The sequence below is a fragment of the Drosophila obscura genome, unplaced genomic scaffold (assembly GCF_018151105.1).
Source record: "Drosophila obscura isolate BZ-5 IFL unplaced genomic scaffold, ASM1815110v1 contig_200, whole genome shotgun sequence".
Taxonomy (NCBI): domain Eukaryota; kingdom Metazoa; phylum Arthropoda; class Insecta; order Diptera; family Drosophilidae; genus Drosophila; species Drosophila obscura.
This window is the reverse complement of record NW_024542791.1, coordinates 6,653,201-6,680,939: the sequence shown is the minus strand read 5'-3', so window position 1 is coordinate 6,680,939 and position 27,739 is coordinate 6,653,201. Positions and strand designations below refer to the sequence as shown.

General features: G+C 42.5%; 2 protein-coding genes across 4 annotated transcripts; one reads left to right on the top strand and one right to left on the bottom strand.

The window, feature by feature from the left end:
* Positions 1–481: 481 nt before the first annotated feature.
* Positions 482–27,625, top strand: LOC111078641 (mucin-17). Of its 2 annotated transcripts, none has more exons than XM_041593915.1 (8): positions 482–881; positions 21,305–24,939; positions 25,003–25,117; positions 25,184–25,657; positions 25,722–26,140; positions 26,197–26,733; positions 26,787–27,034; positions 27,103–27,625. In XM_041593915.1, exons 1-8 carry the CDS (start codon positions 665–667, stop codon positions 27,254–27,256), a joined length of 5,799 nt encoding a protein of 1,932 aa, XP_041449849.1. In that variant the 5' UTR covers positions 482–664; the 3' UTR covers positions 27,257–27,625. The 2 variants fall into 2 exon arrangements, with proteins under 2 accessions (XP_041449849.1, XP_022229149.2); XM_022373457.2 differs by having other exon boundaries at positions 25,181–25,657.
* On the bottom strand, positions 1,058–16,179 carry LOC111078637. Of its 2 annotated transcripts, none has more exons than XM_022373453.2 (9): positions 16,052–16,179; positions 6,282–7,484; positions 5,983–6,200; positions 5,752–5,904; positions 5,073–5,202; positions 2,598–2,798; positions 1,883–2,294; positions 1,652–1,814; positions 1,058–1,588 (listed from the first exon to the last, which is right to left on the bottom strand). In XM_022373453.2, the coding sequence occupies exons 2-9, from the start codon at positions 7,435–7,437 to the stop codon at positions 1,121–1,123; spliced, it is 2,901 nt and encodes a 966-aa protein (XP_022229145.2). In that variant the 5' UTR covers positions 7,438–7,484; positions 16,052–16,179; the 3' UTR covers positions 1,058–1,120. The 2 variants fall into 2 exon arrangements, with proteins under 2 accessions (XP_022229145.2, XP_022229144.2); XM_022373452.2 differs by lacking the exon at positions 16,052–16,179 and adding an exon at positions 12,036–12,617.
* Positions 27,626–27,739: the final 114 nt, after the last annotated feature.

Here is a 27,739-nt window from a genome sequence, read left to right as displayed (position 1 = left end):
TAATAGGTATTCAAATTTGTTGTTCATTTCGTGCATAGAATCACCTTAAGGCGGCAGCCATATCTGAAAGCCGCTGCCAGTGCTGCCAACTTTTCATCATGAAAAAAGCCGTTTCTACTTGGACAAGAGACAAAATAAAGCTGAGTAATTCCCGAAAAAACGTAATATATGGGCTTAACAATTCGTCTAGTAGCTTTATACTTAATAGTGTTTTTACAGTATTAACTCCATTAACTCATCATACCTTATGCACAGAATGCTCTTGGTCGTGTCGGGTTCACTGAATTCCTTAATTTTGACTTAGCCACAAACCTGCTAAATTGCCGCGCTTGACCACGGCAATGATACAATTTTAAGGGGAAACAGCTGAAGCTCAAGAAATTTAGCAAAGTTTTCCCGCAGTTTGCTTTAAAAACAGCCAGATTATATGGGAAAAAAAGCGGAATCGGCACCACTGCCGCACGCACGCATCTCGAAAAGCAAGAAGCAGACGCGTTGCAAGTATTGCCTGCCCTGCCTGGAAGTTTTCACGGGCATATATTCAGCTGCCAGCCTACGCCTTTTAAGCCAAAACATTTTGCTTTTTCGACACCTATTAGCCTTGAGTTGAGGCAGCCGCACATATCTATATCGTTGGGAGCAGTGCCTTGACGCGATCGCTGCCATGTCCGAAAGATCCAAAGGTGACGTGTCGTCTCGCGTAAACAACAATGCAAATGCGACGCGTGTCGTTAAAAATTCATTACTTAGCGCCTCGGTAACCGGACTCAGCTACGAAGACTTTCCCAATAAGCCGCAACTGTTGCCCGCAGCACCGCCCGTGGTGCATGCCCCGGCGCCAGCACCCACACCAGTTCTCATCGCTGGCATTCTGAATCGCGGTAAGTGTGTCACAGCCATAGAGAGAGATGTGATGTGTGATGTTGGTGGTGCTCTGCTCCCTCCGGTCACTTGTTGCTTCCCATTGCCATTGCCTGATAAGAACCGGTACGGTACGATAAGGCGCTAGTTTTATAATGCTGCTAACATAACTTTCAAATGGCATTTTTATTTAATATATATATATTTTTTTTTTTTTGGCACAATAACGTAACAATAAACTCCCTCCCTCTGCGGCTACCTACTCCATGCTGCGCGTCGAGTGCGAGCGATAGGTGGGCAGCTCCAGCGACACCTTCCGTCTGCGGCAACACCACACAATGCCCCAAATAATTGCCACAATCAGCAGCAGCAGCAGTATGGCTCCCAAACAAATGGCAGCAATGGCGCCCTCGGTTAGGACCACATCTCGCACATCTATGTTGATGCTGCGCTGATTTCCAGACGCATCGTACGCAGTGATTGACACCTTTGGCTCGCAACAGGAGGCCATGTAGGTGGCCTTTAGGGGCTCTGTGGTGCCGGCAGTGTAGTAGTTTCTATAGAACAAACCCTCGGCTGGTGTTGTCTGCAGTCGCATTATGCCCGATTGCCAGTCCTGGGCCGTCAGATCCAATGTCCAGAAGCGCTCGCCGCAGCTCAAAGACTCGGGCGTCAAATAGTCGCAACGACTGCCAAACTCCCACGAGAGCGTGGGTCCAATTGTGTCCTGGAAAAGTTTTACATTAATTTATAAGGATTCTCTTGAAGGTGGGGAGGTTCTTTCACTTGCCTGAGCATCTATGCTGGACACAACCTTCAAGTTGACTGCCATTGTGGCTGTTTCACGGCCATAATTGGTGAATGTAATCCTATCCGTGGTGCCCTGTGCCGTGCCCGTCGGCACCAGCACCGTCAAACGCACTGTGCTCGTCTCCTGTGCTCTCAGATTTAGTCTGCATTCAGACAAAAAGTGTTCCATTAGTTGCTAAAGCTCCAAAGTTATTTCAGAGATCCAACCTACCTTGTGGGATTCAGATTTACCAGAAAGCGTCGCTCATCTGTGACTTGTATGGTCGAATAGACCGTCTCCGTTCGCATATTGGTCACCTCAAAGAGCAGCGTGGCCGTCTGACCAGCTGTCACCAGCAGCTGCGACTGCGTGCTCAGCTCAATCTTCGTGCCACAACGCTGTTGCAGCATGGCATTCAGCGTACTTCGCTGCTGACCCGTGGATGCGGCCAACAAGGTTTGATTCAGACTGGGACTGCTTTGAATTTCCGTTTCGGAGAAAGTTTCAATCTCATTTTTGGGCTCATCCGTGTCCTCCTCGAGCTTTTCTCTTTCCTTCTCGGGAAACTGGATTCTGGCCAGTCGCGGCGAGGGCTTGACTTGCCCATTCTTATAGTAGCTATCAATGCGTTTGATGATGTCGCCTGTAATGAATGCAGTGGTTGGTTAGATGCGCTGCTAGCACACGTGTTTGCGTCAATGGGCAGGCAGAGATGACGCTCAGATCGACTTCCTCTAGCTCACTCCAAGGTTGACACGGTTATCAGTACATTATTCTCCGTCCAAGTAGGTAGGCAGTGTTGCTGCTGATGCTGCTGATGCTGCTGATGCTGCTGTTATCTCCCGTGCCAGAGACAACAAACAATCATATAATTTCCTTTGCTGTGTGAGCGCTCAGTTTTATGCGAGAATCGATCTCGCCCGGTTGCCCATAAACCCAAACTTACCCAAAAATACGTCTGCTTTGCGTTCGGCGCGTATGAATACATTGTAGGGCTCGTCGCTGTTCAGCTCTGGATTTAGTTTCAGCTTGAAGATCGTGGCCTTGCGCAGCTTGTTCAGCGGTACGTACGCATCCAGTTCGTTCGAATTCGTTGTACCCGTGTCATTTGCTCCTCCGAATTTCACCAGTTTCCTTAGATTTATTTCTAAAAGTGTGTATAAACCAATTAAAATACAGTAAGACGTGCACAGCTGTTGCACAGGTGTTTGGTACGGCGTTGCCACATCGCCCCATTTCGTTTGTGTGTATTTAATTAAAGATTACGCGATTTCAATGAAACGTAACAATTTGTATGTATTTAATAATAACTCTAGTTTCGCTGGTGCTCTCCGGTGATAATAAATAATTATCAAGTGCCGGCTAAATATATTATTTTAATACTGCCAAAAGCCTTGGCAACCCTGCTCCGTGCTCCGTCTGTCACAGCAGCTGCGCGTTGGAATCTCTTGTGAAAGAAAAACACGTCCGCAAAAAAATATCCAACACAAAAACAATTGTTTTTCATTGTGAAACAAACAAATTATGAACAATTAAATGCCGCAAAAGTGTTAGCCAATAGACATTTCGTTTGACCACAAACTCCATTAGAGGCGACATGGACCGCAAGTCCTAAATATTTGTAGCTCCATTTCGTGTTAGTGTTTTTGGTCAGAGGCCACTTTTGAACTTGGCAATGAAATGGCCGTGATGTGGATTGTCTAATTTTTGTTGTAAGTCTCGTATGTATACATAAACACACACACACACACACACACAGATTTGTGTGTAATTTGTTTGGAAAAAAAATGGTGCAAATATGGCCGGGATTACAATTCGTGTGAGTGATTTTGTACGCAGTGAAAGGGTTACTTTTACTACAGAGAGGTGCCACAATTGTTTTGATATTGGGGCAGGCAATGAGCCACCCTACCACCCTTATTAATTGATTTCTTCAGAGCGGATCCGCACCGCTTCGAGTGCTTCCGGAAAGCTTTACCGATAACTCTATTAATAACCAAAAGTTTCTATTGCTAAAAATGTCGCATGTATGTATGTATATGTATATATTTTTGCGGCGATAAGCCGCCGTTTGGTCTCAGAACGTCCGAGCAATGAGCTCTTTGAGTCATAATTATTTTTTGTCTGGCCCCGCGGGTCTCCACAATCTTTATATGTATATACTGCTATATACATAATTGTAAAACTGAACTTTGTCCCTCAACTTCGACGTGGCGTATGATTAATCTGGCGGAGAATCGTAGTCGCTTGCCGGTAGATCCAATCGAAAGAAATTCCTCGTTGAACGGTTTGTGGGGTTAGTCAAGAACAACAATTTGTGCGGGACAGTTGATAGAGAAAGTGCTCTGACATTTTAAATAGAAGTGCATAGTTTAACATTAATAAACAGATACTTACCGTTTAAGGACGAAACACAAAAGGACAACAAAACAGTGCTGGGGGAATACATTAGAAGAGGCGTGTAAAAAGGCCCAAAAGAAAAGCTATATTGCTGGTTAATTTGGTAAATAACTTTTGGTTTTTTTTTAGTTTTCGTTTTTTTTTTTTTATTTTTGTGTACCCTTAAAATGCTAAAACATTTATTACTTTTTATTGTATAGATAAAACACAGTAAACACACATATATTGAAAATATTCTTTTGTACTACAGTTAAGTGTTATATTGTATTTTTTGAGCATTATACTAGCGTTTTGGTTAAGGAAAGCGTTGGGGTTTCGGCTATATACAAGGATCAGCAAAGCTGAACTGGGATTAGAATAGCGAATAGGTGGCTTTTTGGGGGGTTGTGTTAGTTAAAGAACTTAAACACTTAAGACATAAATTATAGATAAGTACAGTTGACATTCTGTCTCGTTTTACTACATTCTTTTTACTTCAAGAGAGTTTTTTTTGTTACTCCTGTTTAATCATGATTGAGTACCATCTATCTCATATGGTTAACATTGATGTACCGGGCTGGAAGGTGCTGCCTATCAGGCATTTAACATTATTTTCGACTTGCACAAACAGGTGGCAGCGCCAAAAATATTTTAAATTGGCGAAATAAATTATATATGTATGTATGGCTATATTTATATGTTATATGTTTTTAGGCAATGCAAATGTATTGCAAATTCTCGAAACCATGTCCAATGACAGTATGGATGCCTTCAGCAGACTGCAGAAGCAAAATAAGGAGCGCAATTCAGCAAATTCAAGAATTCATGAAATGTTCTTTGTATAAAGAGAGAAAATTTTTGTGTGCCACTAGTGAAAAGAAGTAGACTTAAAATCGAATTGTTGGAGGCTTGGCCCAGACTCCTACAAAATAATTATATGCTTCTAACAACTAAAATACGAGTACAACCCTGCGTTAGTATGTGTGTGGAAATAGCATTAGAGTTGGGTGTGTGCGCTATATAAGGTCTAATAAGAACTAACCACCATTTGGCGTCTCCAATGTGGCACGTCGCATATTCGCATCGATGCGTACATGCAGGCTGGATAGCGTCGTATCCACAGGCAGTTCCAGTTCCTGATCACCCCGATAGGCATCCGCCACTAGAGTAAGCTGCAAGACAGAAATAGAAACCAAGCGAAAAAAGAAGAAGAAAAAAAAAACAGATCAAGATTCATGAACATTTTTGGCATTTGTCTAAGTTTCCTTTCTATAAACAAATTTGCCCTTCACTTTTCTTTCCATAACCTAGTTTTGCCAGCAGCCAGCAACAAAAGATGCACCATCATCAACAACAAGTCTCGGGGTCTTGAGCACCACCTGCCACTGGCTGCCACTGCCACTGCCTCCCTGGCATGGCCTGGCCCGCCTGAAAGGTAATCCAAGTTGCTTCGGTCTCAGTTGGCTGCTTGGGCAACACTTTATACGAGTATATAGTATGCTGCTGTTGCTGCTGCTGCTGCTGCTGCTTTGGCTGCGGCTGCGGCTACTGCTACTGCTGTTGGATCTCGTCTCTTGTCGCCACTTTCAATTTTCAACACTTTTGGTAGGCCAGACGGAAGTCGCCTTCTCTTTCTCTCTGTGTTTTTTTGCACACCCCGCTTTAATTACCCCAATTACGGGTCAGGTTTTGGCCTTTTTATCATCGTGTTCATATCTTACCGTATTGCCCGCGATATGCTGACCATGCTCTGTGCTCACGATGTGAATGATTTCGCCACCAGAGCGAATAGCAACCTCACCCAGGATGCCACCAACAGCGTCCTCTGTTTCGTTCTCGATAGCTGATTGCTCGCCATACCACAACAGGAATAGCTGTAAGAACGGAGCAAAAGGACCAAACGTTTTAGAGAGAGAACTACTGAGAGTAGATCTCTACCGTTGACAACTCACTCGGATCCTCTTCTTCAGGAGCGTAATGGCCGCATCCTGAACTAGTTCCGTGTGTGGTGGTATCGCAGCTGTCGATATGAACACTGCACTGTCGTAGGGCACTAGTTCTGCCGCATGGAGAACGCCCACAAATGAATTGCCGCCCTCGTGCTCCTTGGTGCTGTTCAATCCCGCCAGGAATTCGCGTGTATTGTTGAAACTAAAGGCAGAGGGTGCACCTGTGCAGGGAAATGGAAAAGTGGAGAATATCTGTGTAAGTTTCCCACACATTAAGTCACTTTTTCGATTGATTGACTTACCCGCCGCATTCAGTGTAACGAGAACAATCTTAATGTCGATATTCTTGTCCTGCAAGGCATCGATGTACAAACGCTTCGCCTGCTCCAAGGAGGCGGACGAGGGATCAACAATCACCGCCAGCGGCATTCGAATGTAGACATCCTTGATGTAGTTCCGCAACTGATCGGCCGGCAGGAGTTCCGGCTTAGAGGCGGACACCTGTATGTGCTTGGGTTGTTTGCGCGGCTGCGTTGGCGTTGGCGTTGTCGTTGATGTCGTCGTTGTTGTGGATGTGGTCGTTGTGCTTGTGGTGGTGCTGGCTGGAGCCGGCGCCTGTGTGGATGGCCAATTGAAGCCCCCGAAACGAGCACGTAGTACAGGCAGGGTTTCCGGTTCCTGGGTTGTGGTGGTTGTCGTCGTCGTTGTGGGATCCGGCTTGATATGAATCTCATCGTAGTAATAGTCCTCCGAGGAGGGCTTAAAGGCATTTGGCTTGTTGCGGCTGGGTAATTGCTGGACCTGAGCCTGTGGAAACGGCTGATGCTGTTCCACATGGTATTGATCCTGGTCCATGGTTTTTACCGGCTCTTCTTCCACATAGTCGGAGATGTCGTGATCTTGGTGTTTCTGGGGGAACCTCTCCGCCTTTGGCTTTCGCACATACTCGGGGATCATGGTGGTGGCTATCCTCGCTGTGGTTGTGGGTGCTTCCTCGTGATGCTCGTCATCGGGTCCCTCCTCGTAGTAGTAATCGTGCGAGGACTTTGCAGGAGACTCCACTTTGTTCACCCGCTTCTGTGTGGGTGCATCCTCCATTGCCTCGACAGCAGTGCTCTCATCCCGCTCCCCCGAACCGGAACCGGAACCCGAACCGGACTCCGAGCCAGAGTATGGGGACATGGTATTGAATCCTGTAGGTCTAAAGGTGCTCATCTCTAGCTCGATGCTGATCGAACTCTCTGTGTGGGCTGGCAGATCGGTGCCGTCTTCTTCCAAGCTATTGCGATGCTGATCGGCCTCCACTTCCGTTTCGACCTGTGCCGGGTCGTAGATGTCTTCACTGTGGCCCCCCATATCCATGCCATAGTCGTCATCTTCGGCAGAGGCTCCAGGGGAAAGGAGCAGCAGCAGCCCCATCAGCAGGAAGCCACACAAAAGCTTTGTTCTTAGAATCATTTCGCTGGGTATTTCTCTAGCAGTTTGTCTTTCTTTTCGTCTCAAATCTGCAAAAAGGTAAAAATACATTAAAATGTGAAAAATAAATCTTAGTTTTTGGAAAGCTCCCACTGATTGATTGATGGATTGACATCTTTCGCTTAATTGACGCAATTATTTATTATTATGACTGTTACTCATTTTTACGATTTTCTACACCACTTTTTTTAGGGTCTATTTTTTGCAACACTTTCGCTGAAATTTGTTTGACTGCTCATTGTGGGGCATATTATCAAAATCATTTGTTAATAATTATCTGACTGACAAATTGAACATTTAAGGGGGGAATTTGTTAGAGAAAATGCAACAAATTGGAGAGGGTTCATGGAATTTACATAGAATAAACATTAGGCCGCAAGGCACCTCGTGACCAAGCGTCGTTTGATGTTAACAAAAGATTATGATTTGTATTTGTATTCCAAGAACGAATTCTCTTAAAGATAAATTTATTTTCAATATATGTAGAATAGAGTTGGTGTAACGACCTAAAATACTTGGATTAATACCAATACCTATGCCATTTCAGGGTACATAGCAAAGCTAACTTTTAATTAAATCCTCTAGGCTAAGGAATACCCGTATTAACTCTGCTTTTTGTTACAGCTTGGGTTAAGTCCATAAGGATTGATGGGGCTTTCAAGTGTATAAAGATAGATTAGATTATCAAATACGCTTAATTTTAAGGCGATTAAGAACCAGGTTTTAAGGAGAACATGATTTAGACAATCCATAAATGAAGCACAGACAAATATGAATATAATCATTTGCTATCTGTGTTTATCTGGCTCCCATTTCTTTAAGACTTATTCTTCCACAACATAAAAAGGGTTGGCTTGGGTTTGATAATGCAAAAACAAAATAACACAAAAGCTTAAAAAGCGCACCCACAGCTGTTTAATATTCTTATTCTCCGCTAGATATGTCCACATATTAATAATCATATTTTATGGATCATAACCCTTTTGTTTTCTACCAAGTAAAGGGAACCCACTCTGTCGATCAGTCGCACCTTTAAAGATTATCTCATATTGTACCTTATTAAATTTAAACACACTTCCGCACATGAATTAAACAATCAGATGAATAATGAGATTAAAAACGAAAACATTATTAACTTGGGGGAGGGGCTTGGAAAAAAACGAGATTACAAATTGTTTATTTTTATGATTTACAATTATATACAAAATGTCATGTTCATGGGCATGCAAAAACGCGTTAACATGCCACAAAGATGAACATGAAGACTCAAGACTTGTGCCACCAAAAATATGTAAAAGAAAGGCCAAAAACAAAGGGCAGATGTAAGCCCAACAAGTAAGCACCAACATCAATCGACAACAGAAACCCAGAGAAATAGTATACGAGTAAATACGAAGATGGTCAAGGTTTCTTGGTTTTTTGTTTTGTTTTGTTTAAAATAGAAACACAGAAAAGACACAGACGAAAGACAATGACAATAAAATGTATACTTCTTGTAGGTGTATATACGTATTAATGGGATTAAACTTGATTAAAACTGGCAGTAAACACGCAAACATTTTTGGGCTTCGATTTGCTCAATTTATAAGCATTAATTAAGCGAAAATATAATTAACACGTTGGTTAAAGCGTCATGCAAACCGTTTTTTCTTTACATTTTTGCATTGATTTATTTACACGATCTTTTTGATGTTGTTGTTGTAGTTGCATTTTTGCGGCCGTTTTGTGTGGGGATTTATTTGAATAACAAATTACCAACAATTCAATTTGAATGATTGATTTCTTGGCTCGAGATTTTGTTCGATTCCACTCCTCGTGATGCGATGCGATGTGCAGCATGAAGAGGGGCAGACGGACACGGACCTCCTCGAAACACAAGCAGCTGCCATTAATTAACAAATATGCAAAAGCCACATCAACAGAAATACAAATAAACTTAAAAAAAAAAAACCAAAAATCAATAAAACATTAAAGGAAAGTTGGGCTTAAGAGTCGCAGCTTTGGATACTCTTTAAAGTGCACTTTTGTATATTAAAGGTACACACACTAATGTGCATCTGACAAAAGTTTTCATCGTTTCTTGCAATGAGAACGAGATCTTCACGAATGGGGAAAGATTTCCCAACGTATCGAAAATGCTTCTCTCTCTCTGCATTGCAAATCTTTCGTCAAAATCGAAATAGCGCCCGAAAAAGGGTATAATAAAATATAAATTCAAGATTGAGATTCCAAATGTATCGCATTGATGCGTCAAATGGAAATAAATTAAGTTAAAATATTCTGTCTTCGTTTTTCTCGTTTGAACGGCCTGCCCCGAAATTGATTTTTTACATTTTTTGAATGCGTTGCAAGGTCAGTGCGTTAGGAGGAGAATGCAATTGGTGATAGGCCTGTATTTAAATTCTCTCAATCACCCTGGGGAGGTCTCTTCTTCTCTGAACCACGATATAAATTTGTATTGCTACCAACTGACACGTTCGTCAGTCTCTTCCATATTTTGTTTGTGTGTGTTTGATTTCTTCTATCAACGTTGAGCTCTGTAAACCGTTGCACAATGCTCATTCATAGATCATCTTTGCGAGCAATATTTCTTAGATTGGATACATCTGGTCACGTAATTCTTAAGAAGATTGCGCCCCCCGGCGGAACCCAAGCGGATCTCTTCTGTGTGTGTGTCTTTGCACTTGAATGTGAAAATGGAAAGTTAATGGCGTAGAAAGAAAGCTGGCTGCGCCATAGGAAATAATTTATAAATCATAAAATAAAGTAAACCAAATTCTGAGAACATTTGTATATGGGTCTTGCGGGTTCCCTGACTTATATATTTATATTCTTCGTTGGGTTCTTTTTCCTCTACTTGATGAGATATTTTTTTTCGAACCATAACCCAGTCTTCATTCTTTGGGCGCCACAGTAAAACTCGATAAGTGGCCAAGTGAAGATAAGATTATAAAAGTCAGGAAGTAAATGGTGGACTGGTATCGAGACTCTTGACAACCCATAAAAGTCAATCAGTGGGGAAATTATCGCATTCAAATTATAGGCTTTGTATTTAAACATTTGTATGCTGTAGTATTGTGTCCCTCTTCCAATACAAACCACGTGCAAAGCTCGATTAAAATTGGATGATACAAATTTAAATTAAAGATCGAAAATATTCCAATACTGTAGAAAATAGGATTGTTGTACTGCGTGAAAAACGAAAATCAGCTGTTCCTTTCAACTAAATGGCAAATTGTCAGTCACGTTTTGCAGAAGGCTTTCTGCTTATTTAGAATATTCAAATGAATTCCTCATTCATTCCTCATTCATTTGGATAAGCCCCAAGTTTCAAACGACCCTCCATCAGCACTCAAATCTCGTAAAGAGACTCTGGCGTTGAATCGAAGTGCGCGCCATAACACACCGCACTCTGCACTGAACTGAAGTTCTTTATTATTTATAGGCAATTTATTTTGTAATTAAAGAAAAGTACTCTACTCGGCATTTAAAAAAAACCCCGCTCTGTCAGTTCATCAATCAGGCGCACAAATAGCATCAGAGCCAGCAGCTGATTCGCTTTGGATCATAAAAACAAAATGAAAAAAAAGAGCAACAAAGGTTCTATAAACAAATTAGAGAGGCAAGCACGTTGCTAGCGTTTTTTGTTTTGTTTTTTTTTTTTATTATTTATTTACATATACTCGTATCATTTTTTTGCAATTACGAGAGTCGGCTGTGGAAGCGGCTACAAAGTTATTAAACAAACGCGTAAGCATTTATTTTCGCTATGATTTTGTATCACTCGGAACGTTTTTATGGCTTGAACAAATTAATGAAAAATAATTGCGAAAATTATAAATTCAAATTGCGTTTGCCCAGCCCTCCCTGATCTCCCCTCCTCCACCTGATAATCTCATTCTATATCTGAATCGAGTGAGCGTGCCTTTGAAATCGACTTGAAATGCACTCTAATTGTGGCAGCTTCATTTACGACCCTTCTCAGAGATACAGTGAGGGCGAAATAGATCCCACGCGGTAAAAATTTGATTTTCTTGACATTGAATCAAACAAATGATAATTCATTGTGTTAAGTTTTATGTGATCTATGGGGAACCTTAAAACAGGATGTCCGAGTTAAACTATAGGTTGCACATTTTTCTTCTCGACTCGGGACGCACAAGCGAAAGCTGCAAAAGAGATTGCCCAAGAATTGCTCGACTCGAGTTTAGCTGATAACGATTTTTTTTGTTATTGTTGGAGCGCAAATAAATTAAAACGGCCATCTGTAGAATCTACACATATATAATACTACAGATACTTTACTGATTCTCCAGATGTTCAGAGCAAAGTTGAATCTTTAATTGAGACAATAAATGACAATGAAAATTGATTTCAAATATTTCAAATGGCAGCGCTGTCATAGGAGCAGAACACCTTCTTGATTGCATTAATTATAGTAGGATTTGATTTGATTTATGACATAAAATGTTGTTTAATTTATAGCTTGAAATTTTGTATGCGAGAGAAATTATATAATATTCTTTAGTTTCACATTCCTTTTGGGGGTTTTTTTTTGATTAATTCATTCTTTCACTTGCCTTTTTATGGAACTTTTGGCTGTCGACGTGGCCTGTAGCTCGTATATCTTATATTTTTTATAATATGTATTAAAATATGGTATGTATTTCGTTTGTTGAAATCAAAACAAATAACTTAGGCAACAAACTTGTTTTCCTCTCTCTCTCTCTGTCTCTCTCTCTCCCTCTCTGAATCTTAATTACACTTTATATTTCGGCTGCACTTTATTTATGAGTTTTGGCCACTTCTTTGCATTGTTTATCGAACGAAACCCTCTGCAGATTATGCAAATGACAGCAACTAAAATAAAACACACACTTGCATTCACTCTTCACTTTTGCGAACGGAACCACCAAAAAATATATACAAAAATTAAGAGCGTTCAATTATTTCGTGTGTTTTTTTTTCTGTATTGGATTAACCCGTTTAAATTTATTTCTCATTTGGACACACGCTGGCTGTGGTGCTGGCTGGGATTGTTGTTGCTGCTGCTGCGGGTTTTATTTTTTTCAATTTTAGTTGATTTTTTTTTGTATTTTATTGTGGACCTGGTGGCTGGCGCTCGCGTCAACGTCTCAAATGAAACTGAAAGCAGAAACACAAGCCGCACACCGACAACCGACAACCGACAATCGCAGACCCAGACTCTCAGCTCTCGGATCTGGCACTGGCTCGTTTCAGCTCTCGAATCGGGCCGACTCTCATCAGCAGCAACAGCAACAGCAGCAGCAGCCGCCACCAGCACCACAGTTGTGGAGTTGTGGAATCTAGAAGAGCGTGCCACTGATAAACCAAAGCCGAAACAACGTGCTGGAAGCCGCAGCTGAATGGATGCCACAAATGGATATGTTCATGACATGATTGTTTATTGGTTGAACGCACTGCTCTTACACGACACATTTTCCATCATCGGTTTTTGCAAGAACAACAACACAATCTAAGAAAACCAACGGTCGATCGTTCAATGGGGAAAATAGAGTAAAACTCATACAAAAAATATATTTATTGCATTATTGGGGGTCATTTTTGTGTAAGCAAACAGTATTCCAATATTTGAACGAGATATTGAAATATCGGTAGAACTGGTAGAAATTTTACTTACATTTTAAAATATAAACAGAGCACAAATGTAATTGAATTATACTAGAAACATATTCGAATATTGTGAATGGAAAAATTTACCGTCCGTTTAAAAGCATCTGTAGAAAACCCTCATGTGATAAAGCAGCTTTTAAGTGCTCCCGGCTAATGCCAGAGTTATGGAAATGTCTTTGGTTCGATTTTCCCCCATATGCCAATCAAGTTGTTATGCAACCGAATTACCCGTGCTATATCTGTATACTGCCTCTTGCAATTAATTTATTCAATAGAGATAGAACACGAGTTTAAAGAGCAGAGACCTTTATTTATTTTTTATTTTATGTTAGAAATTTGTTTAATAATTAAATCAAACATGAAAACTTGTAGTGGTAGGTACCAGGGCTATCGACTTTGAAAAAGTCCACGAGCTGCACCTTATGCAGATACATACATATGTAATATTTTTCAAAGCCACAATTTTGATGACTTCCTCAAAATATATAATCCTTTTCCCCCCGTCTTGATCACTGAACTTTTATTTCCCATTAAAACATGAATCTAAGAAAAACCATGAAAAATTCTTTTATAGACCAAAAACTGTAATTAGATCAACTGGATCATATTACAGTCACAATATTTTTATTTGTGTACGAGTTATTCTCCTTAAATTTCAAGTTCAAACTTTATTTTGCGATTTGTGACTTTTTTCTTTGGTGTTAGCCAAGTTCTTTGCATGTTGACCTTTCTCTGGTGTTGGGTTTTATTTATTTATTTCTTTTTTGCTGAATCGCTCGTTGAGAAGCGCATGCAAAGTGAATATAAATAATGGCCGTTTCGGGGATCATCAAAATTCATGCACACACGCTGACAACAAAAAATAAAATAAAACTGTGAACTTGTATAGGAAGTTCGACTACCCGACTCTGACTCTTGTGTGGCTATATCTGTGGCTCTGTGGCGTATTAAAATGGAGCGTGAAATGAATTTAATATGACAACTCCGGTTCGGCATCAATAAAATCATAATAAATACAAACGTGCACATATATAGTAGGTATATTTAAATAATATACGCGGAAATGTTATTGAGGGTTCCCGTTCCCACTTCCCACTCGCAAGCCTTTCGGGGGCTTTCGGGTGAGTAATGAAAGGGCCTGACTGCCTGCCTGCCTTCTTTTCGTTCTTTGTAACTATATTTACCTAGAGAATTCTTTAGAAAATGTATTTTCTTTGCAATTGGTTGTTAGAGGGCATTTGTCACTTCCACTTCAAGGCTACACTTCCAAGCAAACAAAATAAAAGAAACTAAATCATTTGGCTATGAATAATGGTGAGCCACAACCACTCTTTTAGCGACATTTGCAGGCTATAATTTTAGTACAATGATTTGTTTGAAGTAACATTTTGTATCTTCTTCTCTATCAACTTTTAATATAAAGGTAAATAAATCCCTTATCGCATTGACTCTTTGACTTATCTGCGCATTTACCAAGCGGAATCGAAAACTTCTGTCAGACGCGGACTAAGAGAGATCTATAATGAATGTACTCATCACATTAAGTAAGATAAAGGATCAATGTAATGGCAAGCTAAGAAGGGATTGTTAATGAATGTAGGCGTGAACAAAGAAAGAATTAAAGTTGTTCATAATATATTTTTTTGGTTCGTTTTTAGTTCGCGATAAGCGAACAAACAAAGATAATTCGACTACAAAGAGGAATAATTATTAAACGATCTTTAGATCTCTGCAGAAGTTTTTTTTATATTATATATATTATATTATATAGGATATATTTTGCTTTGATTTATTTTTAAAAGTAAATACCCCTAATCCCCGAACACAGGATATGAAAATTGTCGAGAGGTATTCAATTACGGCACACATTCCCCTCCGCCCCCCACATACATAAAAATTGAAAACAAATTTATTGCACTGAGAATTTATGCAGCTCACGCAATTTTCACTTTGCGTATATCTCTTTTTTCTCAACTTTTTTTTTGCCATGCTTTCGTTAATAATTATGCAATCAATTTTGTTTTGTTGCTTGCTTGTTTTTTAGTTTTTGCAGTTGTTACTCGTTGTAGTATTTTGTTGTCGTTGGTTTCTTCTGTGTTGCAATTAACAACTTTCTGGCACACAGGAAAACCCTTTCAATAAACCAAATTAAATATTTGGCAATCGTTTTGTATCGTTTTGAGTCTTGATTATCGGTTCCATTTGCTGCTTGGTTTGGTTTCTCGGTGATGATTTTTCAGTCGCTGGAGGCTGGTTGAAATTTATGATGAATATATAAACACATGTGTACGATGTGAGTGTCCCTGTCCCCGTCCCCGTCCCCACCACCATTAAGTGTTAATCAAAAGTAAACAACTTGTTTTCAAAAGTGAGAAACAGACGAGCCAAAACGAGCCGTCAACAGAAGAACTGGTGCAAGGCGGTGCCTAGCTGTGGTTTCAATTTTTGACAATTTTGGTGAAGCTTGATTGTAGATTATACAGTGCTTAGATTTGGATATGGGGCCACTTGGAAACGATAAGAAATGTACAGTATTTGCATAGGAAGAGCGAGAGACTCTAAAGAGACTTCTCAACGATTTGCATTCTACATATATCAAGTCACATAAAACCACAGATCCATCAGACACAACTTGTTGTTGCCGAATAAAGATAGTTTCTGTAAAGTTCCTAATAGATTAACACGTCTGTTCCTTTGAGGGAAACCCTCAAAATTAAGTTTCTCCATTGGATGTACAGAGTTTTCTTTGAGAACTTTCAGATAAATCTACATACTTGAATTTTTTGTGTTTGATACAATTGGGAAACTCTCTTGCACACAATTATTCTTTAATTAATTTCGACAATAAATTAATAATCACGAAATGTTTCTTTGGATAGTTGCAGAAACTTCCCAATAAACACAATTATTATCCTTTAATTTGATTTAGAAAATAACATACACAAAAGTATTCCCTTTAATGATTGCGTTTGGAGAACGTTTCTTATCCTTGTGGATTCGTCCTGCACTTGATACACTTAACGACGCACACGGCTCTGTGTTTCTTTTTTCGACAGCTCCAGATCGTTTCGCGATTGAGACTCAACTAAAACAAACTCCACTAATTACTGACCTTTTTGTACTTTTCAAAATTTTTTGTTGGCTTTGTGTGGGTCTGGCTCATAAATTGTTTAAATATTGAACAATTGGTTGCAAATGGGAGGGTAGATACGAGTGCTCGTAGTAGTTCAAACATTGGCATCAGGGCACACCTCATAACGTTGCTCAAATCGATAAGATAATATCAATGGAATCGGATCCAGAAGGAAGCGAGAGATTACCACAGATGTGTCACGGGGTACGACTAAGGGACTAGGTGTATGGGTGCGGCAGCAGTGGGTGGTTGACATAATTTGCATAAACGAAGAGCGAGGGAAAAACCCCCAAAAAATACCTACGAAAATATGTATGTATCACCTTTCGGGTCACATATTTTTCACCTGAAGTCGCAGCTACCTGAGTTTGTTGCCTAAGTCTTTTGTTTGTCCTGTTCTTCTGGAATGAGAGTTCGATCTCCGTAGCAATTTCTGGAAGGGTAATTTCGATTTTGTGACGGCTTTGGCACGCAAGTGAAATCCAGAGTTAAGCCAGAGAATGCATGAAGAATGTAACTGAAAGGACACTCGTGTGTTTTCTCTACTTACTGAAGGTTATGGCCTATGAAAATTTCTGGAAATTCATTGCGTATGCGACATTTTAAACAGATTTACTTTATGATGCATTTCTTTGGAAATTAAGGAGAGGATCAATGAATCAAAAATCATCCATTCAAGGTATGTAAGGGGTACAAATATTTAAGCATCTATAGAAAAAGCATTCCCAACTCCCAAGCAACGATAGCGATATCGAAAATATAAAGTATTGCCCTGACAATTAATATTATAATGGTATTCAATGAACTTGTATCTCTGCTCGATAAATGAATTGATTTGGATGAATAAATCTAGAAAAATCTCCTTAATAGTTTACTCTAATGATGTCTGCCTTCTGTCACATTCCAAACGTGCGTAGCACCCTTTCGGCAAGGGTATCTTAAGATGTGCACACATTTTATTTATAATATTTAGCCTCTGGCAGACCGGCAGACAAACCGTCTCGAGCAGCTGCTCTTCAGACTTCAGGGGTCGGATCGGTCGGTCTTGTCGGTCTGGTCGCGCCATTTCCAAAAAGGCACGAATTTTTATTGAGATTTATTTTGATTTAATTTTGGTCTGCTTTGGTTTTGCTTGGTTTTTTTTTTTTTTTTTTTGTATGTGTTTGTCTCTGTTTTGCCTTAGGGTTCAATGCCAACAATTTCGCTGTTTGGTTGGTGTTTTCTTTTTCATTTTTGGAGTTTTTTGGATGCTCACAATTTTTGGCATGCGACCTGCACGAGCCTTTTACGATCGTTTAAAGCCAGCCCCCCCCAAAAAAAAAAAAACAAAATTGATGGCAATCGTTTTGGGGCAGCGCTTTATAGAGAGGCATCGTCTGTCAGTTGTGCGGTTTGTGGTGTGTGCCCTCTCCGGTGTCTGTGTATCCTGCAAATGATTTCATCGTCATGCTTTGACGTGCTTATGTGGGCCTTAATTGTTTTATTTGAGTGCCATTATGTGGCACTGGCACTGGCAGGCACTTGGATTCGAGTTGGAGTTGGAGCAGCAGCCAGCCGGCTACCTCTTCATCATCATCATCTTCTCCTTCAGTGTCTCGTTATGATGTCATGTTCGCATTCAAACATAAAGAATTCTTCCACTTTTTTTGTTGTATGTTTTATGTTTGAAAAAAAAAGGTTGTTCTACTTTATTTCCACATTTTTCGCGGTTAGACAGGCGTCTGTCTCTTTGTTTATTTTAACACATTTGTCGTAATGCGTCATTGTCATTACAAAAAAACACAAAAATAACAAATAATAAAAACCCCACTAAACTAAAAAAAAAAAAACTGGAATTTTGTGTTGTTTTTGTTCAATGTTTTCCCAAGTCAAAGTCGAAGCCCCACCTCAAGAGTAGTTGCCAGAGCAAATCTTTGCATAGACGTTACAAAATGGATGACCCCTTAAAAAGTGACAACCAACACCAGCCGTGTGACGAGGCGACGGACGAGACAGCAGCAATAGTCACTAAAAAGCAGCTACAATTACAATGTCAATCTGTTTTGAAAATGTTGTAACAAAAGTTAGGTTAAGCTGTTAAATATTTCATTTTTGTTTGACTTGCTGATAGGGCAGAGTGCCTTACATATCTATCCTTTAGAACAGCAAGGGACACGAGAGAAAGGAGATTCGAGTCGAGCAGTACTGTGCCTCGTGATGATCACGACATGTATTTTGTTTTTGCATTCACGGTACAGATATTTTTGTACTCGAGTCTCAGAACTTATTAGCTGCATTTACGCGCAGCATGTACTTTGTTTTTGCATTCTGATGCATTATCTTTTTCGATTTTCGCTTGTGCGTTATTATCATTAGATCATTATAGGAATTTGATATTAGTTCTATAAGAAAATCCATTTGATATTTCGTCATCTGTAAAAGTTAAACAGAAAATTAATTTGGAATGTAATTTTAACTTCTGTCACTTTGTTACTCGAAATTATTAAAGCCCCTGAGATCTAGATCATCAATAAAGTACAACTGGTAGACAAATTTGGAGTTATGATCTATGCTAGGCCTGTCCCCAAAACTATTGGGAGATACAAAATTAAAATGCATGCATTTCAAAGAAGATTTTCTTTCACCAACCATTTATTATTCATCACAAAAACGTTTAAGTTTTGGTGTAGCCCTCTAATAAGGCATATCTTATCTTTGAAATATAGCTTGAGTGACTAATTGTGGTCAATAATTGAAGGCTAAGGCAATATTTGAACCTTTTGGTTGTGCTCTTTGTGTAAAAAGATATGGAATTGTAAAAGCGAAAGTGTGGAAAACCCCAGAAAACGGAATGAGCAAAGTTTGTAAGACTTCAAGAACTAGACAGGGAAGTACATAGATATGTAAATATTTATATTTATGCATCATAAGTTGTATTCAAATTAATAAACTGTGAGAATACAGGGGAATATCTCTGGGATGACAGATAACTTAACCCTTCGATCCCCTCGTAGAACCTTGGGTTTCCCCCTTTAAAACAGCTTTGATTTTAACTTAACATTTTTCACTCGAATCACATGTCTTCTTACATCAAGAAGATAAATGCCAACAAATCTCAATTACTTCAGCATTACCATTTAACATTTATATAGTAATCTGCATATTTATGGAGACAATATAATGGTTTAATATGCATTCCCATGCAGGTGATTAATATGTTACCTGGTCGTAAGCGCAGCAACAAAAGTGGCAAACACTGATATGTGATAAATGTCCGTGACTATTCCTAACGCATCTGCTCTCGGACCTGCTCTATCTTCGTATAACTTATCTACGAATACAAAACTTGGCACTCGCTTAATTCTAAGACCTCTCCTCTCCTATCTGTCCGTTCTATTCTGCACTTTCCTTCGTATCTTAGCATTGCTCTCTCTCTCTCCCCCACTTATATTTTTTCTATCTCTTACTTATTGGCCTCTGATTTTGGCATGAGAGCTGGTTATGCAGCTGCGGCCACAAAAATTCCAAACATGCGCTTAAATATGTACAAAATGCAGTTCTTAAAATAGTTGCAGCCCACAAGTCACATGCCGCCGCCGTCGCATTGGACAGTGGAGGTGTGAAAACAAATATTAACTTCAGGTCCAATCACGTTTCAAGATCGAGGTGAATTCTTTGACGTGTTCGCTTGGTAAATGACACGTCTTGGACCTGCAATTTCCAGCATTTATTCCAGCTTTCATTCCATAAACATTTTGCCAGAGCCATCGCCAAATGCCATGACATTTATGCTCTGCCCTGCCGTCTGCTTACGAGTATTGTATTTTTCTTTTGGCTAATGTCAAGATTTGGCTTTTTATGAGACGGCTATAACGCGGCTAAAACTTGAATTTATTTTAAAATGTGTATAAATAGTGCTTTAAAACGCCGCTAATTGTTGAACCATAAAAATAAAATCAACTCAAATCAAAGGAGGAAACCACATAAAACATGAACGGGGAAGACACGAATATTTGTGGTAAATGAAAGGAAATTTTTAAACTAAATATTTACTATGAATTTCTGCTATAAATTTGTTAATTTCTGGGACTGTACATGTTCTGTTTGATTGGTTTGGTGGGAAACTGTTTAGAATAATGTCACACACTGGCGTGGGACATTTTTAAATACAAATATTTTTACAGTTTTTAAATTTTTTTAAAATTTAATTTTTTATTATTTACTGTACATTATGTGTATTTTTGATTGTGTTAAATCATTAATCAGTGATAGGTTTGCACACGCTGGTGCAGATAATCCTTATATACTAAAATTTTCAACACTGAAAATTAAAAAAAAATATATATTCGAATGAAGTATTTTGGTATGTAAATATAGGAAGGGTTTCCGATATGTACTCGTAGAGTGCGCAACACCTCTATCACTTTCAGTGGGACTCCCAAGGGGAACATAAAGTAAAGCCTCACATTGCTGCTCGACTCGACACGCACAAGCGAATGCTCACGAAGAAAATTCCCAAGAACTGCAGAAATAAAACAACATGCATTTCGTGTCCATGACGCGGTTAATTGATGATAGATCTGAGTTTAGCTGGTAATGGTTTTGTTGTTGTTGTAAACTAAATTAAAATGTTGTTTTAGTGTGTTTGAGTGTGTTCTGTCTGAACATCACAAAATGATACATAACATGGTAAGCCTCAATATTGAGAAAGAGTATATCAAACAGAAAGATTAAACAAAAAATAATAAAAACTAATCTATGGTTGGGGGTCCAGCCCTAATGATAATGATGCTGACTTGCGTTTGTGGTTGCTGGTTTGCTGGTGGCTACTGCTGCTGGCCTAGTCCAAGCACCGTCTCCAGGTCCGAGTCCAAGTCGGAGGTGTAAACCAGTTTGGAATCGGTCGGTGTGCCGTTTGTGTTAATTGTGTTTGTCCGCCACGAGTCGATTTCAATTTGCATTCATTACAGCTGATATTTTGTTGTATTTTTATGTGTGCTCGCCGGAGAACGAGAATGAGATTCAGTATTAGACACACACCCACTTCTGGCCCCAGTCTGATCGCAATCTTCCTCTTTTCAGAGCCAAAAACATTGGTAACTGTGGGACAGCCATCGAGCATCGATGACAGCGAAGTGCTCGACGAGATCAACTTGAATACGAGCAGCGAGGATTCGAGTGGAGTCAGTGGTGGATCATCGACGGCATATCTGCGTGGCACTGGCGATGGTAATGCCAATCCCTTGCTGGAACCACCACCGGGCATAGCAAACGATTCGTTGTTGAGTCAGGCGGCCTCATCCTTCACAGCATTGCCTGCGGTGGCCTCCAATGTGTTTTCCACCTTCTCCAAGAGAATCTACGCGGGCACAAAGGAATCGGAAGAGCCGAAATTGGACATCCAACCCAGGTACATACAGCAGGCGGCACACTACGCTCCACCGCCAGTAGCTGCAGCACCACCACCACCATTTTACGCGGCCCCACCCACGGCAGTGGACGAGGCTGTTGCTGCCCCAGAGCCGCCCAAGTTCTATGCACCCACTGAGGTGCCAGCAGCGAGTGTAGGCATCGGCGGTGCACCACCCACCACATCGGGAAATCCCAATACCTATAGACTAACCGCCAGAAAGAAGATATACGCACCCATTCCTGGCTTCACCGAGCAGTCGGCACAGGGTCCGCACGCTACGCCGACTCCACAGACAGGTCTGCCCTTTCAGACGCCACCGTATCCAACCCAACAGGCAGCTCCGTTCGAGATATCATCGGCAGCTCCTTTTGATATATCTGCTCCCCCAGCAGCAGCAGCAGCCGTTCCTCCCACAGAGGAGCGCAAATCCGGAGGTGGACTCTTTTCACTGACCAATCTTGTGCCCACTGGCGTGCTGCAAAACATCTCTGGCCTTGTACAGTCAGCCACAGGCAGGAGCAGCGAGCAGTCCTCCAGTAATCCGCCACCAACTGGCGGTGGTTACTTTGACATCAACACAGTCGCTGCAGCAAATCCGAGCAGCTATTTCGGGGGCCCAACGGCGGCGCTACCACCAGCGGGAGGCTACTTTGTGCCTGCCACAGTCCCTGACGCAGCGACAGTGGGCGGATTCTTTCCACAGCCAGTCAATCCGATACCAACAGCTGCTGTAGGAGGATTCTTTGCTGCAGCTCCTGCTCCACCAGCAATTGATATCAATCCCATCTCGGGAGCACCACCAGTCGGAGGATTCTTTACACCAGGAGCAGCAACAGTTGCGCCCGCAGCTGGAGGATTCTTTACGCCCGTTCCGGCGCCCATTGAGATCAATCCCATTGCTGAAGTACCGCAACAGGCAGCAGCATCTATTCCCCCAACATCCACACTTGGAGGAGGATTTACTGCACCCCCAGGAGCAGTGCCATCTGTGACTACATCGACAGCAGCAGCTCCTCCACCAATTGGCGGATTGTTTGCCCCTAATCCGTCACCAAACGATATCAATCGACCAGCAGCAGTGGGTATTCCTCCCAGCTCCACAGTTGGAGGATTCTTTACACCTTCAGCAGTTCCAACTGTGGCCCCAGCAGTTCCCTTTGCTGCCCCAGTAACAGCAGCTCCTCCTCCACAAGTGGGAGGATTCTTTACGCCCGCAGGAGCAGGACCACCATCCTATCCAACTCCATTGGCTGGACCACCTTTGGGAGCAGCAACGACTTTGTCAGGACCACAGCCAACAGCAACTGTCGCTGGACCACCACCTGCCGCTGGACAGGCATCGTATCGCCTCCAGAAGGGCACACGTCTCTACAAGAGTCCTTTGACGGCACAGGAAACTGCCACATCGTCTGCCTACGGCGCGCCCTTTGCAACGCCAGCAGCTGCTCCAGCTGGTGCCATATTCAATCCATTTGGAACAGGCACTCCGGGCGTGCTCAGTCCAGGAGCTGGTCAGCAGGAGAGCGAAGGTAACACTGGAGTTGCACTATTTGCACCTTCTCCAGCACCAGTGGCAGAACAGACCATAGATCAGGGACCGGCTCCTCCAGCTGCCTTTGCATCGACAATTCAAGGAACCTCCTTCTTTGCACCACAGCCGGGACCCACGGCAACGCCATTCTTTATTCCACAAACGGTTGTAGAGCCCAAACGGGAAGTAACTCCTGTACCTATCCAGGATACAGCTTCCAGCCAAGGAGTATCCTTCTTTGGGGCACCTCCGACATCGGACATTGCTCTGTTTACGCCGCAACCCGTCCAGGAAACAGCAGCAGCACCTGAGGAATTGAAACCAATTGAAACACAAGGAATAACCTTCTTTGCACCACAGCCAGACCTTGCACCCACAGCAGCCCAAGAGATTCCACTGTTTGTTCCGGCTGCAGTTGAGACTCCTCCCGAAGGAGTTGCCTTGTATCCACCGACATCTACACCAGTCGCAGAGGAGAGTCCAGCCGCTGAAACGCCATTATTTGTGCCCGTGCCAACAGTAGCCACAGATCAGAGTCAGGGCGTACCGCTCTATCCACCAGAGGCCAGAGCCACATCTAACCTTCCATCTGGCGTTCCTTTTGCTGCATCCGAACATCAACCGAGTGCACCATTATTCGAAGCCATTCCACCCTCAGCCACTGAGGCAGGCGATTTCTTTGGATCTGCCGAAGCAGTGGCAGTCGCAGTCGCTGCTCCACCCAGTAGTCTGCCAAATACCGAAACGGTTTACAGCCCATTTGCACAGACGGTGACCACACCCTCCCAAGTGCTGCAAACACCAACGGCACAAGATTTACTGCCACCGCCCATAGGATTTGTTGCGCCACAACCAGAGGCAGAGACAGAGCCAGAGCCAGAGGTTGCTACCGCCGCTCCGCCAGCAGAGTTTGGAGGTGTTAACGAGGCCCTAGCCCACCCACCACTTGCACCATCGCCACTTCAGAGTTTCTTCTCGCAGCCAGCTACAGCCGCGCCAGAAGATTTCAACTTTTTTGCCACGCCTGGCAGCCAGATCTTTCCGGAACTGCCACCACAGCGGGGCATTGCACCGCCTCCTTTGGCACAGGAGCCTCCACCGTCGGCAACAGCAGCAGCAGCAGCAGCAGCAGCAGAGGGTAATATTGGAACAGCTCTTGGTTTCGATCAGTTGCTAAGCCAAACCCAGCAAGCGCCAAGCCAAACCAATTCCATTGGAAACTCAAACGAGAATTCCTATCAACAAAATTCAAGTGTGAATTCATTCTCTGGCTATTTTGGTGGCACAGCCACAGCAGCAGCAGCAGCAGCAGTGCCACTTGTTGCTGCAGCAACCAACTGTGACCCCTCCCATTTCTTTGATCAAGTGCCACAGACACAGGCGCAGACATCCGCCAACGAGGATCAGCGCATACAGAACTTCTTCAACAATCCTCCACTGCAGGACCAGCCAGCGGCACCGGGCGAACTCAAATACGACATAGTGCACAGCGGATTGCCCGTCAAACAGCTTCAGGCACGCTCCCAGACACCCATCTCCAATTTGGTAGAGCCCCCATCATCGTCTGCCTGCTCAGAGTTTTCGACACTGACAGCAGCCGCAGCAGCAGTAGCTCCAGCAGCCACCACCACCACAGGCGTCGACTGTCAAACGGGTGAGGATCTACTACAGTTGCATCAAGCCGAATTGCCGGAGGAGATCTTAAAGGAGCTCAGAATGGCCGCTGCTAATGCCACGACAAGCGAAAAGGCAACCACGCCACCAGTTTCAGTAGTAAGTGTGAATGGAGCAAAAATAACGAATTAAATCGAATTAATCAACTCCCTTCCGTTGTAGATTTATACGCCTGCTGTGGCCCATTGGTTCTACAAGCGTAGAGTGGACACGAAGTTTATTTGGACACCATTCAGTCACTATGATTCGGCGCTGCTTGAGACCAGCATCCATAATGGTAAGCCCCCCCGAAAATCGTCCTTCGCATTAGCTCTATAAGTGAATCGTTTTGCCCTTCCAGAAGATTCCACATTGATTGTGCCCGTTGAGGGTGGACGCTACGATGTCAACATCAAGGAGCGCACCAAAACCCCCATCTATTGGGAGGGCAAGGGCATTGAGGTGCGTCGCTGTTCCTGGTTCTACAAGGGTGTGGACTCCAAATATGTGCCCTATTCTGAGGACACTGCCGCACTGCTGGAATCGAAGTACAAACGTTCGGCAGATACCGGCGAATGGCATCAGAAGATCATGCTGGCCAATGGAGAGCAGGTCGTCTTCCATGGGCCAACGGTCATTGTGCATTTCCTGCCACAACCGAATTCGGACTCGTGGGGCGCCAGTGCACAGAGCTCGATGCGGCCGCGGGTGGTCAAGAGGGATCTGGATGACTTTACCATCGAGCAGGGCGAGTCGCAGCGCGTGGATCATCTGCTGTTTATGGTCCATGGCATTGGTTCGGCCTGTGATCTGAAAATGCGCTCAGTGGAGGAAGTGGGTAGGTCAACAATTGTATATTGTATACCAAAAGATAACTCGCTAATCCTCGAATTCCTTGACAGTGGATGAATTCAGGAACATTGCCCAGCAACTGGTTCAGTCGCACTACAAAAACTCCACAGACATGGGCCTGGTGGGTCGCGTCGAAGTGTTGCCCATCTCCTGGCATGGCCACCTACACTCCGAGGAGGAGGGCATCGATGAGAAGCTGAAGTCCATTACCCTAGAGTCGATACCACGGCTACGTAACTTCACCAACGACACGCTGCTGGATGTGCTCTTCTACACCAGTCCCAAGTACTGTCAGAAGATTATGAATACGGTGGCCGATGCTCTCAACGAGGTATATCTGAAGTACAGATTCAGGCATCCCGAATTCAATGGCGGCGTCTCGTTGGCTGGTCATAGTCTCGGCTCTCTGATCCTATTCGATCTGCTGTGCCACCAGGAGCCGCTCAAAGAGAGCGAAGAGGAAAATAAGGTGAGCTACACAAAACATTCAACTTTAAACCACAATTGACTTTCTTTTTGGTGCAGGAGAACCCTGACCAGCTGCCGCAGAAGCATGAAGACAGCTACAAGAAGGTGCAACTACCCTCCAGCGATATCCTGCCCAAGCAGGTCAGCTACACCATGGGTCCGGCTGGCACTGGACAACCGGTCATCAATTACACACAGCTCATCTTCCATCCGAAGAAGTTCTTTGCCTTGGGCTCGCCAATTGGCATGTTTGTGACCATTCGGGGCATCGATCAGCTTGGCCTGGACTTTCATCTGCCCACATGTCCGGGCTTCTACAACATATTCCATCCCTTCGATCCGGTGGCCTATCGCATTGAGGCGCTCGTCAATGCGGACATGAATGGTATACGTCCCGTTCTCATACCCCATCACAAGGGACGCAAGCGCATGCACCTGGAGCTGAGGGAGACTATGACGCGTGTGGGGGCAGATATCAAGCAGAGATTCATGGACACGTTCAAGACCACCCTGGACAGTGTCAACTTTCTGGCCACAGTGACAAAAGTTAAGAAAGAGGCCGAAGAGACGCTCGAAAGGCAGGTCTCAAGTCAGGTTAGTCGAACAATCATCCCATACAGATGGGGATATTGATGATTTCTTTTTAGGCTTCGTCACAGTTGTTCCAGAAACAAATCGAGGATCCAGATGAAAGTTCTGTGGCCAGCACATCCACAAGGACGAGAAATCGCACCGATTCCAACTCGACAACGGCCTCTGATCCAGAGTTCATAGAACTGGACTTTCCGCTGGGCAAGCTGAACGATTCGAAGCGCGTTGATTATGTGCTACAGGAGGCACCGCTGGAGTTCATCAATGAGTACATCTTTGCCTTGAGCAGTCATGTCTGCTACTGGTGAGTGTCTCCTACTCTCCATCAATAATTACAGCATAATCATTAATTTAATCATTTCCTTAACACAGGGGCTCTGAAGACACAATCTTGTTTGTGATGAAGGAAATCTATGCCAGCCTCGGAATCAGCACCGACAGCCAGGTGCCCCAGCAATCCATGACCATCGAGAGGCCCGGTTCATTTGATAGCAGTACTGTCAGTCAGTCTCTGTTGCCGATGTGAACAGGAACACAAACACAAACACACACAATAATATTATAAATATTTAGAAGAAATTGATTTGTTAGAAAAATTATGTAAAGAGTTTTGAATATGTGCAACGATAACTTGGTTATTTGGTATTATCTAAGTAAAACGTCCTTTTATCATCCGATCTAACAGATTACAGACCTACATACTATCTGCTGGGAAAATGAAACATTTTTTCGAGCTTTATAAATCCAACATTTATCAACTATTTACCTGATGAGCGACAGATGTACTCTTTGTTATTTTTGTAATATTGCGTTTATAAAATTGACCTTTGTAACATTTTATGCTAATGAAAGTGTATGTCTAACTAATATCTATAATAAATAACACAAGAAAATCATAAATTGCGACTATTTTCAAACTTGGATGTCACCACACTTCATGCACGGAAAAAGTAGGTGGTGGGAGCGTCTTTTGAAACGCAAAAATGAGTCGGGAGAGCGTAAATTCTTA

Excerpts from the sequence above, each read along its gene's own strand:
- LOC111078641 (XM_022373457.2), top strand. The coding sequence starts at position 665 with ATGTCCGAAAGATCCAAAGGTGACGTGTCGTCTCGCGTAAACAACAAT. Across the intron at positions 25,118-25,180 it reads TGAGACCAGCATCCATAATG|AAGATTCCACATTGATTGTG; the intron begins GTAAGCCCCCCC and ends TTGCCCTTCCAG. Across the intron at positions 25,658-25,721 it reads GCGCTCAGTGGAGGAAGTGG|TGGATGAATTCAGGAACATT; the intron begins GTAGGTCAACAA and ends ATTCCTTGACAG.
- LOC111078637 (XM_022373453.2), bottom strand. The coding sequence starts at position 7,437 with ATGATTCTAAGAACAAAGCTTTTGTGTGGCTTCCTGCTGATGGGGCTG. Across the intron at positions 6,201-6,281 it reads CGTTACACTGAATGCGGCGG|GTGCACCCTCTGCCTTTAGT; the intron begins GTAAGTCAATCA and ends TTCCCTGCACAG. Across the intron at positions 1,815-1,882 it reads GTAAATCTGAATCCCACAAG|ACTAAATCTGAGAGCACAGG; the intron begins GTAGGTTGGATC and ends GTCTGAATGCAG.